At 45.7% G+C, this 16,233-nt stretch overlaps 1 protein-coding gene across 1 annotated transcript in view; it reads left to right on the plus strand.

Annotated features, from left to right (window-relative positions):
• Positions 1–3,269, plus strand: part of LOC141060434 (uncharacterized) — a 108,589-nt gene extending 105,320 nt beyond the window's left edge. The window contains 1 exon segment of the mRNA XM_073556683.1: positions 1,734–3,269. Within this exon segment, the coding sequence (XP_073412784.1) occupies positions 1,734–2,423 (690 nt within the window). The 3' untranslated portion in view covers positions 2,424–3,269.
• The last annotated feature ends 12,964 nt before the right edge of the window (positions 3,270–16,233 follow it).

The raw sequence follows: 16,233 nt of genomic DNA on the forward strand, positions 1-16,233 counted from the left end.
TGAGAGCGGTGGAGACGGCAGGATCACAGCTGACCACAGACATCACATGTCCGAATCTTCTTACCATTATTCCCGGGGATTTCTCTGATCATCGGGGACTTTTACAATATTTGTTTTGCAGTTTTTTGATCCAGATAAAGATCTGAAGAATATTAATGGTCCAGAGAGAAATGTGAGAGGCGATCAGCGGTGTGAAGAGGAGACCCCTAATGTGATGGGCGATCAGCGGTGTGAAGAGGAGACCCCTAATGTGAGAAGCGATCAGCGGTGTAAAGAGGAGACCCCTAATGTGATGGGCGATCAACAGTGTAAAGAGGAGACCCCTAATGCGAGGGGCGATCAGCGGTGTAAAGAAGAGACCCCTACAGATAACCGCCCAGGTGAGTGGTGTGTGTTGACTATCACAGACATAAAGCTGGCTTAGGGTATGTGCACACGTTGCGGATGTTGTTGCGGATGTTGCTGCGGATCTGCAGGCATTGTACAGTACAATGCAAATCAATGAGATTTCAAAACCGCAGTGCACATGCTGAAGATTTTTCTGTGCGGATTTGGTGCGGTTTGAAATCTGCAGCATGTCAGTTCTTTCTGCTGATTCTGTAGCGGTTTGACACCTGTTCCATTGTCCAGGTGTCAAACCGCAGGGGAAAACCACAGGCAAATCTGCAGGTAAACCGCAGGTCACTTTACCTGCAAATCCGCGCGTAAAAATCCGCAGATGAATCCGCACTGTGTGCACTCATCGTAAAGAAGATTGTGCATCTTGATACAATTGGGGTTTTTGATACAAGGTCAAGATTGGATCTTTTTTCAATTTGGGTTAGTCATGTTCTACGTTGCACCCTCTCATCAAGTTTATTTGGAAGTTACTGGGTCTTAATAGGGTTGTCCACTACTTGGACAACCACGTCTTAATCCCTATGTTCTCCCACATCCTTAAAATAAATAAAATTTATTCACCTCCTGTCATCTTAAGTTTGGAAGTTATTCCGTACCCTTGGGATAAGAGATAACTTCCCGATCGCTGGGACTCCCCCATGTTAATATACAGTAGCAGTGGTCGATCATGCACACTGCCTCTACATTAATTCTTACGGAAGTGCCGAAGAGCAGCAAAACGGTGCAGTCAGCTATCTCCAGTGGTCCCATTAAAAATGAATGAAGCGTCAGTACTCATAATCGATTTACAGTCCATTCACACTGTGCTCATCGTAGCCCCGGTTATTGGGATGAGTGGGGGTCCCAGGAGTCAGACTTCAAGCTGCCAGGAAGTTATTCCCTATTCTGTGGATAGGGGATAACTTCCAAACTTGAGAATATCCCTTTAATGATGCACAATTGCAAATGTCAGAAGGTCTTGTCTTATCGTATTATCTTTGGCAGCATCCTGAGTATCAATGTGGTTTTATAATATGAGTTTCTAAATTAATCTTGAGCACGTGATCTGTTAACTGTTATTTTGTATTATATATAAACTCTAAGAATAAAAGCTTAAAATTTTGTTTTTATTTTATTTTTTGGCAGATTACTGTTCTCGAACCTCAGAGGGACAACTATCTTCAGGTTTTAAACCAGATGATCATGGTACGATACATCATACAAATGAAGAATGTGGCTTTATCACAGATGTGCCTTCAGCCCTTCACATCCAAGAGCTGCCATCTAATCCCTTTAAACAGCTTCAATCTCCTGATTCACCCCAGCAAAATAAAAGTCAGTTCAGAGGTGTTCAGCATGAAGCAATTCACACAGGAGAGAAGTCATATTCATGTCCAGAGTGTGGAAAATGTTTTACTTGGAAATCCAGACTTGTTATACATTTACGAACTCACACAGGGGAGAAGCCATTCTCATGTTCTGAATGTGAGAAATGTTTTAACCATAGATCAGATCTTGTTAGACATCAAAAAATTCACCCAGGGGAGAGGACGTTTTCATGTACCGTGTGTGCGGAGCGTTTTAACGAAAGGTCACTTCTTATTGAACATCAAAAAACTCATGAAAGAAAAACATTTTCATGTCCAGACTGTGGGAAATGTTTTAAGATTCAGTCAAATCTTTTTAAACATCAAAAGACTCACACAGGGGAGAAGCCATTTCCTTGTTCAGAATGTGGCAAATGCTTTACGCAAAAATCAGTTCTTGTTAGGCATCAAATAATTCACACGGGGGAGAAGCCATTCTCATGTAGTCTTTGTGGAAAGTGTTTTAACCAAAAGTCAGTTTTAAATACACATCAAAGAACGCACACAGAAAAAAAATTTCCGTGTCCACAATGTGAAAAATGTTTTAACCACATATCCTATCTTGTTAAACATCAAAAAAATCACACAGGGGAGAAGCCGTTTTCTTGTTCAGAGTGTGGAAAACGCTTTACCCAAAAATCAGTCCTTATTAGACATCTGACAATTCATTCAAGGTAGAAGCCATCTTTGTGGAACCTATGTGGAAAATGTGTTAATCATTCTTACAGATATCCCAAAAAGTGTAAAGGAGGCTTGATGAAAGATCCAAATCTGCTGGAATGCAAGGGCATCTTCTGTGTACAGGTCACCTACAGATTGTCACTTGGGTTCAGGTCTGTTCTCTGGCTTGATTTGGAGGTCACTTAGGTTCACAGTGCTGAAAGCTGAACTTCATCTTCATTTTTAGCTGAGGTCTGAAGATTTTGTTGCAAAATTGACCGATACTTGGAACTGTTCAGGATTTCCTCCACTTTGACTAATGTCCCAGGTTTAGCTGCTGGCCTGTCTTCTGGTAGTGCCTCCATCCTCTAGACACTACGCTCACAGACACAGCAAACCTTCTTGCCACAGCTCGCATTGATGTGCCATCCTTGATGAGCTGCACTACCTGAGCCACTTGTGTGGGTTGTAGAGTCCGTCTCATGCTACCACGAGTGTGAAAGCACAACCAACATTCAAAAGTGACCAAAACATCAGCCAGAAAGCATTGGTACTGAGATGTGGTCTGTGGTCCCCACCTGCAGAGCCACTCCTTTATTGAGGGTGTCTTGATAATTGCCAATAATTTCCATCTGTTGTCTATTCCATTTGCACAACAGCATGTGAAATTGATTGTCAATCAGTGTTACTTCCTAAGTGGACAGTGTGATTTCACAGAAGTTTGATTTACTTGGAGTTATATTCTGTTGTTTAAGTGTCCCCTTTATTTTTTTGAGCAGTGTATATACACACTATTTATGTGTGTATATACTACCGGTTGTAAACTATTTAAGCCCTTCAGATGGATTGTGTTGTGGTACTGGACTGCACTTTGTGTTTATTTATTTCATTAAGTCTTTTTTCTTAATGTGTGTTTTTTTTAACCCCTTTCTGATTAGTGGATTACTAATGAATAGGTGTCTTATTGACACCTCTCCATTATTAACCACGCTTAATGTTCCCTTACAATAGCAAGGTGACATTAACCCCTTATTACCCCATATGCCATCCGCTACAGGGCAATGGGAAGAGAGTGGGTAAGTGCCAGAATTGGTGCATTTTACAGCGCCTTTTCTGGGGTGGCTGGGGGCAGATTTTTTAGCCAGGGGGGTCCCAAAAACAATGGTCTCTCTCTAGGCTATTATTATCTGCCGTCAGTCACTGGCTTGCCCTCTCAGGCAGAGAAAATTGGGCGGGAGCCCATGCCAGTTTTTTCCGTGAATTAATCCTTTAACACCTACAGCTCCAAAATTTTACACAAACACACTACTAACATTATTAGTGAGGGACATATATAAATCTATCGGATATGCAATGGTTTACTGTATGTATCCCATGTCTCATATCCTGTCGGGTTCTGTAATGATTTTACAGATGCCGATAATTGATTTTTCACATTCTGCTATCTGTGTCTCTATGAAATATAAATATATATGTCTCACTGATATATATACAGTACAGACCAAAAGTTTGGACACACCTCATTCAAAGAGTTTTCTTTATTTTCATGACTATGAAAATTGTAGATTCACTCTGAAGGCATCAAAACTATGAATTAACACATGCGGAATTATATAATTAGCAAAAAAGTGTGAAATAACTGAAAATATGTCTTATATTGTAGGTTCTTCAAAGTAGCCACCTTTTGCTTTGATTACTGCTCTGCACACTCTTGGCATTCTCGATGAGCTTCAAGAGGTAGTCACTGGATATGGTCTTCCAACAGTCTTGAAGAAGTTCCCAGAGATGCTTGGCACTTGTGGGCCCTTTTGCCTTCACTCTGTGGTCCAGCTCACCCAAACCATCTCGATTGGGTTCAGGTCTGGTGACTGTGGAGGCCAGGTCATCTGGTGTAGCACCTCATCACTCTCCTTCTTGGTCAGATAGCCCTTACACAGCCTGGAGGTGTGTTTGGGGTCATTGTCCTGTTGAAAAATAAATGATGGTCCAACTAAACGCAAACCGGATGGAATAGCATGCTGCTGCAAGATGCTGTGGTAGCCATGCTGGCTCAGTATGCCTTCAATTTTGAATAAATCCCCAACATTGTCACCAGCAAAGCACCCGCACACCATCACACCTCCTCCATGCTTCACGGTGGGAACCAGGCATGTAGAGTCCATCCGTTCACCTTTTATGCGTCGCACAAAGACACGGTGGTTGGAACCAAACATCTCAAATTTGGACTCCTCAGACCAAAGCACAGATTTCCACTGGTCTAATGTCCATTCCTTGTGTTCTTTAGCCCAAACAAGTCTCTTCTGCTTGTGGCCTGTCCTTAGCAGTGGTTTCCTAGCAGCTATTTTACCATGAAGGCCTGCTGCACAAAATCTCCTCTTAACAGGTGTAGAGATGTGTCTGCTGCTAGAACTCTGTGTGGCATTGACCTGGTCTCTAATCTGAGCTTCTGTTAACCTGCGATTTCTGAGGCTGGTGACTCGGATGAACTTATCCTTCGCAGCAGAGGTGACTCTTGGTCTTCCTTTCCTGGGGCGGTCCCCATGTGAGCCAGTTTCTTTGTAGCGCTTAATGGTTTTTGCCACTGCACTTGGGGACACTTTCAAAGTTTTCTCAATTTTTCGGACTGACTGACCTTCATTTCTTAAAGTAATGATGGCCCCTCGTTTTTCTTAGCTGCTTTTTTCTTGCCATAATACAAATTCTAACAGTCTATTCAGTAGGACTATCAGCTGTGCATCCACCAGACTTCTGCACAACACAACTGATGGTCCCAACCCCATTTATAAGTCAAGAAATCCCACTTATTAAACCTGACAGGGCACACCTGTGAAGTGAAAACCATTTCCGGTGACTACCTCTTGAAGCTCATCAAGAGAATGCCAAGAGTGTGCAAAGCAGTAATCAAAGCAAAAGGTGGCTACTTTGAAGAACCTAGAATATAAGACATATTTTCAGTTGTTTCACACTTTTTTGTTAATTATATAATTCCACATGTGGTAATTCTTAGTTTTGATGCCTTCAGAGTGAATCTACAATTTTCATAGTCATGAAAATAAAGAAAACGCTTTGAATGAGAAGGTGTGTCCAAAGTTTTGGTCTGTACTGTGTGTGTGTGTATATATATATATATATATATATATGTTTTCACAAATATTTGAGGCCATGGATCCATTATATGTCCATTTTGCAAGCCGGCGAGAAAATCTTGCCGTACGGATGTCACATGGATATTTTGATGCGAGGAAATCGCATCCTTGCATCAAAAACGGATTACATACGGATCACTGTTCATGAAACATTGATGCGATTCTCGGCCGTAAAAAACAGACCTAATTTTATACGTTGTGTGTGACTCCAGCCTAACACATAAGCTCATCTGCTATGATGACTGGGCTGTGCTCATACCAGATTGGCAATGACAACCACAGGGGTCTCCTGCGGACTTTGAGTTATGCCAACCCATTGGCGCCCTGCAAACATGCGACAGGGGCACCGATGGGCAGGTCTTATGACGTGCTTCTGGCACGGCCATGTTAAATGCCGCGGCCGAGTGACAGCGGCATGTAACATGTTAACAGCCGCAGCTGGATGGCGATTTCAGATCAGCTGTCATGTGCCTGAAAACACGCGAGCTCAGCGCCGGAGCCCGCATGGAGTGCGGGGACACCACCTATGACGTACCTTTATGTCATAATTTGTGAAGGGGTTATTGTTGCTGTCTGCCTCTTGGCAGCCTCCTGGAGCAATTTTATTTTTTATTTTAAGCAATTTTTGAGGGACGTCCCGTTCTAGTTAATGTCACTGTTGTGTCAAATTTAAGCCACGTCTTGATGAACGTATACACAATGCTCCATGACTGATAACTTTTAATTAAAAGCGAGATCCCTTTGCTGTGTTGTCAGCTGTTTTGCTTTTGCTGTAAACAGGGCCGGACTGAGACCAAAAAGCAGCCCTGGCCCAAAAAAAAATCACCAGCCCACATACAATGAATGTCCTCACCCAACTTGTAGAACACTGGCAGGTTGTGCCAACTTTTGCTTTAGCTCACACACACACACGTATCACACAGCTCACGCTCACACGTATCACACACACTATCACAGCTCACACTCACACATATCACACACGTATCACAGCTCACACACACAAGTAGCTCACACACAGCTCACGCATCACACATGCATGTATCACACAGCTCACGCACACACAGCTCACACACACAGCTCATGCTCACACACACAAGTAGCTCACACACGCATGTATCACAGCTCACGCTTACACGCACACAAGTAGCTCACACACACAGCTCACACTTATCTCACACACACATGTATCACAGCTCTCACGCATGTATCACACACACAAGTAGCTCACACACAGCTCATGCTCACACACGCATGTATCACACAGCTCACACACGTATCACACAGCTCACACACGTATCACACAGCTCACACAAGTAGCTCACACACACACAACTCACGTATATATCACATAGCTCACACACACGTATCACACAGCTCACATACATGTATCACACAACTCACACACACAAGTAGCCCACACACACACGTATCACACAGCTCACGCACACACACCTCACACACATGTAGCTCACACACAGCTCATGCACACACAAGCATGTATCACACAGCTCACGCTCACACACAGCTCACACACAAGCAGCTCACACACATGCATGTATCACACAGCTCACACGCACAAGTAGCTCAGGCTCACACACGCATGTATCGCACAGCTCACACACACAGCTCACATGCATGTATCACAGCTCACACACAAGTAACTCAGACAAGTAACACACAGCTCATGTATCACACAGCTCACACACACATATCACACACGTATCACACAGCTCACATTTATCTCACACACGTATCACACAGCTCACATCCACATATGCATGTATCACACGGCTCACACACACATAGCTCACACACAAGTAGCTCACGCTCACACGTATCACACGCGTACAGGTCACACACGCACAGCTCACACACGTGTCACACATACACACAGCCGTGTCACACACACAGCCTCACACAGCCGTGTCACACATACACAAAGCCTCGTCACACATACAGCCTCACATACACACAGCCGTGTCACACATACACATAGCCACACATATACACACAGCCGTGTCACACATACACACCGCCTCGTCACACACAGCCTCGATACACATACAGCCTCACACATGCACACAGCCTCATACATACACACAGCTGTGTCACACATAGCCTCACACCTACACACAGCCTCGTCACACATAAAGCCAGCCGTGTCACACATACAGCCTCACACATACATACACACAGCCTCGTCACACATACAGCCAGCCGTGTCACACATGCACACAGCCTCACACATACATACACACAGCCTCACACATACATACACACAGCCTCGTCACACATACATAGCCGTGTCACACATACACACAGCCTCACACATACACAAAGCCGTGTCACACATACACACAGCCTCACATACACAGCCTCGTCACACATACACACAGCCGTGTCACACATACACACAGCCGTGTCACATACACAAAGCCTTGTCTCACATACACAAAGCCTCGTCTCACACACACACAGCCTCGTCACACATACACATAGCCGTGTCATACATACACACAGCCGTGTCACACAAACACAAAGCCTCGTCACACATACAGCCGTGTCACACACAGGCGTGTCACACATGCACACAGCCGTGTCACACATACACACCGCCTCACACAGAAACAGCCTCGTCACACACACACAGCCTCACACATGCACACAGCCTCATGCATACATACACACAGCTGTCACACATAACTTCACACATACAAAGCCTCACACATACACACAGCCTCACACATACATACACACAGCCTCGTCACACATACACACAGCCTCACACATACATACACACAGCCTCGTCACACATAGACACAGCCTCACACATACACACAGCCTCGTCACACACACAGCAGTGTCACACATACAGCCTCACACATACAGCCTCACACATACATACACACAGCCTCACACATACACAGCCGTGTCACACATACACAGAGCCTCGTCACACATACATACACACAGCCGTGTCACACATATACACAGCCGTGTCACACATACACACAGCCTCGTCACACAAAGCCTCGTCACACATACACACAGCCGTGTCACACATAGCCTCACACATACACACAGCCGTGTCACACATACACACCGCCTCGTCACACATACACAGCCTCATACAGCTGTGTCACACATACACACAGCTGTGTCACACATACACACAGCCTCGTCACACATACACAGCCTCGTCACACATACACACAGCCTCACACATACAGCCTTGTCACACATCCGTGTCACACACACACACCGCCTCGTCACACATACACAGCCTCACACAGACACACAGCTGTGTCACACATACACACAGCCTCGTCACACATACACACAGTCCTGTCACACATACATACAGCCGTGTCACACATACAGCCTCACACATACACACAGCCGTGTCACACACACACAGCCGTGTCACACATACAGCCTCGTCACACATACACACAGCCTTGTCACACAGACACACAGCCTTGTCACACAGACACACAGCCTTGTCACACATACACACAGCCTTGTCACACATACACACAGCCTCATGCATACATACACACAGCTGTGTCACATAACTTCACACATACAAAGGCTCAGACATACACAGCCTCGTCACACATACACACAGCCTCACACATACATACACAGCCTCGTCACACATAGACACAGCCTCACACATACACACAGCCTCATCACACACACAGCAGTGTCACATACATACAGCCTCACACATACACACAGCCTCACCCATACATACACACAGCCTCGTCACACATACACACAGCCGTGTCACACATACACACAGCCTCACACATACATACACACAGCCTCACACATACACAGCCGTGTCACACATACACAGAGCCTCGTCACACATACATACACACAGCCGTGTCACACATACACACAGCCTCGTCACACAAAGCCTCGTCACACATAGCCTCACACATACACACACAGCCGTGTCACACATACACACCGCCTCGTCACACATACACAGCCTCACACAGACACACAGCTGTGTCACACATACACAGTCTCGTCACACATACACACAGCCTCACATACACACAGCTGTGTCACACATACACAGTCTCGTCACACATACACACAGCCGTGTCACACATACACACAGCCTCGTCACACATACACACAGCCGTGTCACACATACACAGCCTCACACAGCTGTGTCACACATACACACAGCCTCGTCACACATACACACAGTCCTGTCACACATACACACAGCCTCACACATACAGCCGTGTCACACATACAGCCTCACACATACACACAGCCGTGTTACACACACACAGCCTCACACATACATACAGCCGTGTCACACACACACACAGCCTCACACATACATACAGCCGTGTCACACATACACAAAGCCTCGTCACACATACAGCCTCGTCACACATACACACAGCCGTGTCACACATACACACCGCCTCGTCACACATACACACAGCCTCATGCATACATACACACAGCTGTCACACACAACCTCACACCTACACACAGCCATGTCACACATACACACAGCCGTGTCACACACACACAGCCTCGTCACACATACACACAGCCTCGTCACACATACACACAGCCTTGTCACCCATACACACAGCCTTGTCACACATACACACAGCCTCATGCATACATACACACAGCTGTCACACACAACCTCACACCTACACACAGCCGTGTCACACATACACACAGCCTCGTCACATACAGCCATGTCACACATACACACAGCCTCGTCACACATACACACAGCCCTGTCACACATACACACAGCCCTGTCACACATACACACAGCCCTGTCACACATACACACAGCCCTGTCACACATACACACAGCCCTGTCACACATACACCCAGCCTCGTCACACATACACCCAGCCTCGTCACACATACACATAGCCGTGTCACACATACACACCGCCTCGTCACACACACAGCCTCATGCATACATACACACAGCTGTCACACAACCTCACACCTACACACAGCCATGTCACACATACACACAGCCGTGTCACACATACACACAGCCTCGTCACACATACACACAGCCTCGTCACACATACACACAGCCTCGTCACACATACAGCCTTGTCACACATACACACAGCCTTGTCACACATACACACAGCCTCATGCATACATACACACAGCTGTCACACACAACCTCACACCTACACACAGCCGTGTCACACATACACACAGCCGTGTCACACATACACACAGCCGTGTCACACATACACACAGCCTCGTCACACATACAGCCGTGTCACACATACACACAGCCTCGTCACACATACACACAGCCTCGTCACACATACACACAGCCCTGTCACACATACACACAGCCCTGTCACACATACACACAGCCCTGTCACACCCAGCCTCGTCACACATACACCCAGCCTCGTCACACATACACATAGCCGTGTCACACATACACACAGCCCTGAAATTAGTAGCGATTATCTAAAAAAGGTGCATAGTTCGTTTCTTAGAGCATGGAGACAGAGCTAATAGATTTTATCATTTATTCCCAAAAGAATGCGGGCAGTGAGTACATAGATAACAGTTGCTATAAAGTTGAGACATTACATATGTACCAATACAAATATAAAACAAAGTGGATGAAAGAACAGAAAGTAACACATGTGCATAGTTGGTATTAGGCAGACCATGTGGCTGGGGGAGGGGCGCTTAACCAAACGTCCCCACTCATCAGCACGTCTCTCTGGCAAGAGGACTCCAGCTGGACTGACTGGAATTTGGTAGGGAATACCTATAGCCTAGGGTCTGTGACCTTACGAAATGGGCGGTCTGGTGAGGTCCAACCCCCCTTCTCTCTGTTATAACTAAAAAGGTTATGATAACCATATCTTAATGAGGGAAGCTCGTATGAACTCACCAAGGGTATCATGTTTCCCAGTGTATCATGTTTCCCAGTGTAACAAACCCAACAAGAAAACATCAAGAATGCACTAGATAGGACACTCCATTTGGGAGCAATCCATATCTCAATTTCTGGAAGTCCGAGAATCGTGAAATTTAGGGGTTTAGAAAGCTGGCTTTGTGCCCTTTGCAGAAATGTTGAGTTTCATATCTCTGTCACAAGCGAAGTGCGCGCTAGGCTTCTTTTAATATTTCCTATACCTGTATTCAAGCTTCATGGTTTCAGAACAAAGCAATGCTTTCCCTTGCAGGGGGGATGGCTGCGAGAGGAATTGGACGGTTTCATGTTACCAGCAAGCACAGAGCTGATAAGGAGGGGGGGTTGCAGCTACATGACAGGCTCGTCTCCTCAGTGTGTATCAATGGGACATTTCCAGAAGGTTCTAGAAGCATCATACTTTACTTTAACATACAGATCTTGCAGACATTTTACATTACACACAGCCTCACACATACACACAGCCGTGTCACACATACACAGCCTCGTCACACATATACACAGCCCTGTCACACATACACACAGCCTCGTCACACATAAATACACACAGCCTCATCACACATACACACAGCCTCGTCACACATACACACAGCCTCGTCACACATATACACAGCCCTGTCACACATACACACAGCCTCACCCATACATACACACAGCCGTGTCACACATACACACAGCCTCGTCACACATACACATAGCTGTGTCACACATACACACAGCCTCGTCACACATACACACAGCCTCGTCACACATACACACAGCCTCGTCACACATACACATAGCTGTGTCACACATACACACAGCCTCGTCACACATACACATAGCTGTGTCACACATACATACAGCCTCGTCACACATACACACAGCCTCACACATATACACAGCCTCGTCACACATACAGCCGTGTCACACATACACACAGCCTCGTCACACATACATACAGCCTCGTCACACATACACACAGCCTCGTCACACATACACATAGCTGTGTCACACATACATACAGCCTCGTCACACATACACATAGCTGTGTCACATACATACAGCCTCGTCACACATACACACAGCCTCACACATATACACAGCCTCGTCACACATACAGCCGTGTCACACATACACACAGCCTCGTCACACATACAGCCGTGTCACACATACACACAGCCTCAAAAAAAAAAAAAAAAAAAAATGACTAAGTATGGAATGGACAAGGCAACTGTTAGGTGGATTCATAACTGGCTTAGTGATCGGACCCAAAGAGTGGTCGTAAATGGCTGCACATCCAGTTGGAAGAATGTCTCAAGTGGGGTACCACAGGGCTCTGTCCTGGGCCCTGTATTGTTCAACATCTTTATCAACGATTTAGATGAAGGAATTGAGGGTAAACTGATTAAATTTGCTGATGACACAAAGCTAGGAGGGATAGCTAATACTAGAGAAGAGAGAGAGAGGATTCAAAAAGATTTAAATAAACTGGAGAAGTGGGCAGCAACTAACAGAATGGTTTTTAACAGGGAGAAATGCAAAGTACTACATCTGGGCAATAAAAATGAAAAAAGCATATATAGAATGGGAGGAATAGGGCTAAGTGACAGCACATGTGAAAAAGACTTGGGTATACTAATAGATCACAGACTGAATATGAGTCAACAGTGTGATGCAGCAGCAAAAAAGGCAAATGCAATTCTAGGATGTATTAACAGAAGCATACAGTCTAGATCACGTGAAGTCATTATTTCCCTCTACTCCTCTTTGGTCAGACCTCATCTGGAATATTGTGTCCAGTTTTGGGCACCACATTTTAAAAAAGACATCAACAAACTGGAGCAAGTTCAGAAAAGAGCGACCAGAATGGTGACCGGTCTGCAAACCCTGTCTTATGAGGAAAGGTTGCAGGATTTGGGAATGTTTAGTTTGCAAAAGAGAAGACTGAGAGGAGACTTAATAGCTGTCTACAAATATCTAAAGGGCTGTCACATTGTAGAAGGATCAACTTTATTCTCATTTGCACAAGGAAAGACTAGAAGCAATGGGATGAAACTGAATGGGAAGAGACACAGATTAGATATTAGAAAAAACTTTTTGACAGTTAGAGTGATCAATGAGTGGAACAGGCTGCCACGAGAAGTGGTGAGTTCTCCTTCAATGGAAGTCTTCAAACAGAGGCTGGACAGACATCTGACTGGGATGATTTAGCGAATCCTGCTTTGAGCAGGGGGTTGGACCAGATGGCCCAGGAGGTCCCTTCCAACTCTACGATTCTATGATTCTATGATTCATACACACAGCCTCGTCACACATACAGCCGTGTCACACATACACACAGCCTCGTCACACATACAGCCGTGTCACACATACACACAGCCTCGTCACACATACAGCCGTGTCACACATACACACAGCCTCGTCACACATACACACAGCCGTGTCACACATACATACAGCCTCGTCACACATACACATAGCTGTGTCACACATACATACAGCCTCGTCACACATACAGCCGTGTCACACATACACACAGCCTCGTCACACATACATACAGCCTCGTCACACATACACACAGCCGTGTCACACATACACAGCCTCGTCACACATACAGCCGTGTCACACATACACACAGCCTCGTCACACATACATACAGCCTCGTCACACATACACACAGCCGTGTCACACATACACACAGCCTCGTCACACATATACACAGCCCTGTCACACATACACACAGCCTCGTCACACATACAGCCGTGTCACACATACACACAGCCTCGTCACACATACAGCCGTGTCACACATACACACAGCCTCGTCACACATACACACAGCCGTGTCACACATACATACAGCCTCGTCACACATACACATAGCCGTGTCACACATACACACAGCCTCGTCACACATACAGCCGTGTCACACATACACACAGCCTCGTCACACATACATACAGCCTCGTCACACATACACATAGCTGTGTCACACATACATACAGCCTCGTCACACATACAGCCGTGTCACACATACACACAGCCTCGTCACACATACATACAGCCTCGTCACACATACACACAGCCGTGTCACACATACACAGCCTCGTCACACATACAGCCGTGTCACACATACACACAGCCTCGTCACACATACACACAGCCTCACACATACACACAGCCGTGTCACACATACACACAGCCTCGTCACACATACATACAGCCTCGTCACACATACACACAGCCGTGTCACACATACACACAGCCGTGTCACACATACACACAGCCTCACACATACACACAGCCGTGTGATGTACCATGTCTGCAAGATATGTTTTCTGTTGCAATGTGCTAACAAATCCTCCATCCTAGGACATTGTAAACTCTCAGTAGTAGGAATTCCTTCCCCCCAGGTTTTATCAACCCTGCCACTTCCTCTGGAAGAGCAGGAATGTTAATTAGCTAGACCATCTTCCTCACACCATTTGCCTTCTCTCCTCTTCAGAGCGGGAAAAACTTCTTTGTTTGAAACGAATAAAACTATGAGAGACTATACCATAAGAACCAAATACCCTAGAGATATGAAAATCATATTTTTGTAACCTGAGCGGTCCCAGCTTCGAGACCGCGTATGTTTCGAAGTTCTACCCTGTCCAGAACATGAGATAGGATTTGCGCCCAAATGGACGGTCATATCGCATAGATGTTTGATGTTTTCTTGATGGGCTCATTACGCTGGGAAACATGATACCACTGATGAGTCCATACCAGCTTCTCCCATAAAGTTATAGCTAATCTAAGTTTTGTAGCCAAAACATAACTTGGATAAGAGAGGTGGGATCAACCCAGAATGCACCTCTCTGTGATGTCACATAGGAAAGTCTATAAGGCATTTCCTGGGCAAACCAGCTCAGAACAGCTCAAGTCGTCGTGCTAGAAGGACCCCAATGAGCGGAGAAGTGCAGCTCCGCCTCCACCCACCTTAGCCGCATGGTCTGCCTAAGGAACAATATGGAACTGTGAGTGTAATCTCTTTGTTTTCTCCACTTTTATTTTATACCTGTACTGTACATATTTTATGTCTCAATTTTATAGCAACTTTTATCTGTAATCACTGTCCTCTTTCGGAAAATAAATGAAATTATTTAGATCTGTCTCCATGCTCTAAGAATCGAACTATACGCCTTTGATAGATAATCGCTACTAATTCAAGGGGTTTGCCACGGACCCTCTTAATTTAACACTGTGAATTAAGTAACCGTGACTGGTGGCAGCGCGTTGTGTACGGCTATTACGGCTTGCTGGCAGTCTAGAAGGGTCTTATATTGCTGAGTAAGGGGCTTCAGCCACAGCATTGATAATTCCCTTACTGCAGAAGCCTAATTGCCGGTTCACAACAGGCAGCCCGTCCGGCGACTAATTATCCTAGGTGCAGTTCCCTGACTGACCTGAGGGTAAGGGGGGCGCCGGAGAGCTGCGAGTTCCAAAGTGGAACTGAGAAAGTGGGATATACATAAATCCCCGCAGTACTTGGAAGATTGATAGCAGTGGTGGGGCATCCAAATTAAACTCCCCCTGCGGCAAATTGTAGAGCGAGATTAGCTTGCTGGATATTTTTGGTCACATGGTGCCAGTGTTGGGATAACTAAGATAAGCCCCACTGCGCCTGTGATAGCCGTGTGCCGGCATTGTGTCACGCCCCTCCGTCCGCTGATACACCCGTG

Source organism: Dendrobates tinctorius, unplaced genomic scaffold (genome assembly GCF_039654945.1).
Source record: "Dendrobates tinctorius isolate UK_male_01 unplaced genomic scaffold, ASM3965494v1 ptg000237l, whole genome shotgun sequence".
Lineage (NCBI taxonomy): Eukaryota > Metazoa > Chordata > Amphibia > Anura > Dendrobatidae > Dendrobates > Dendrobates tinctorius.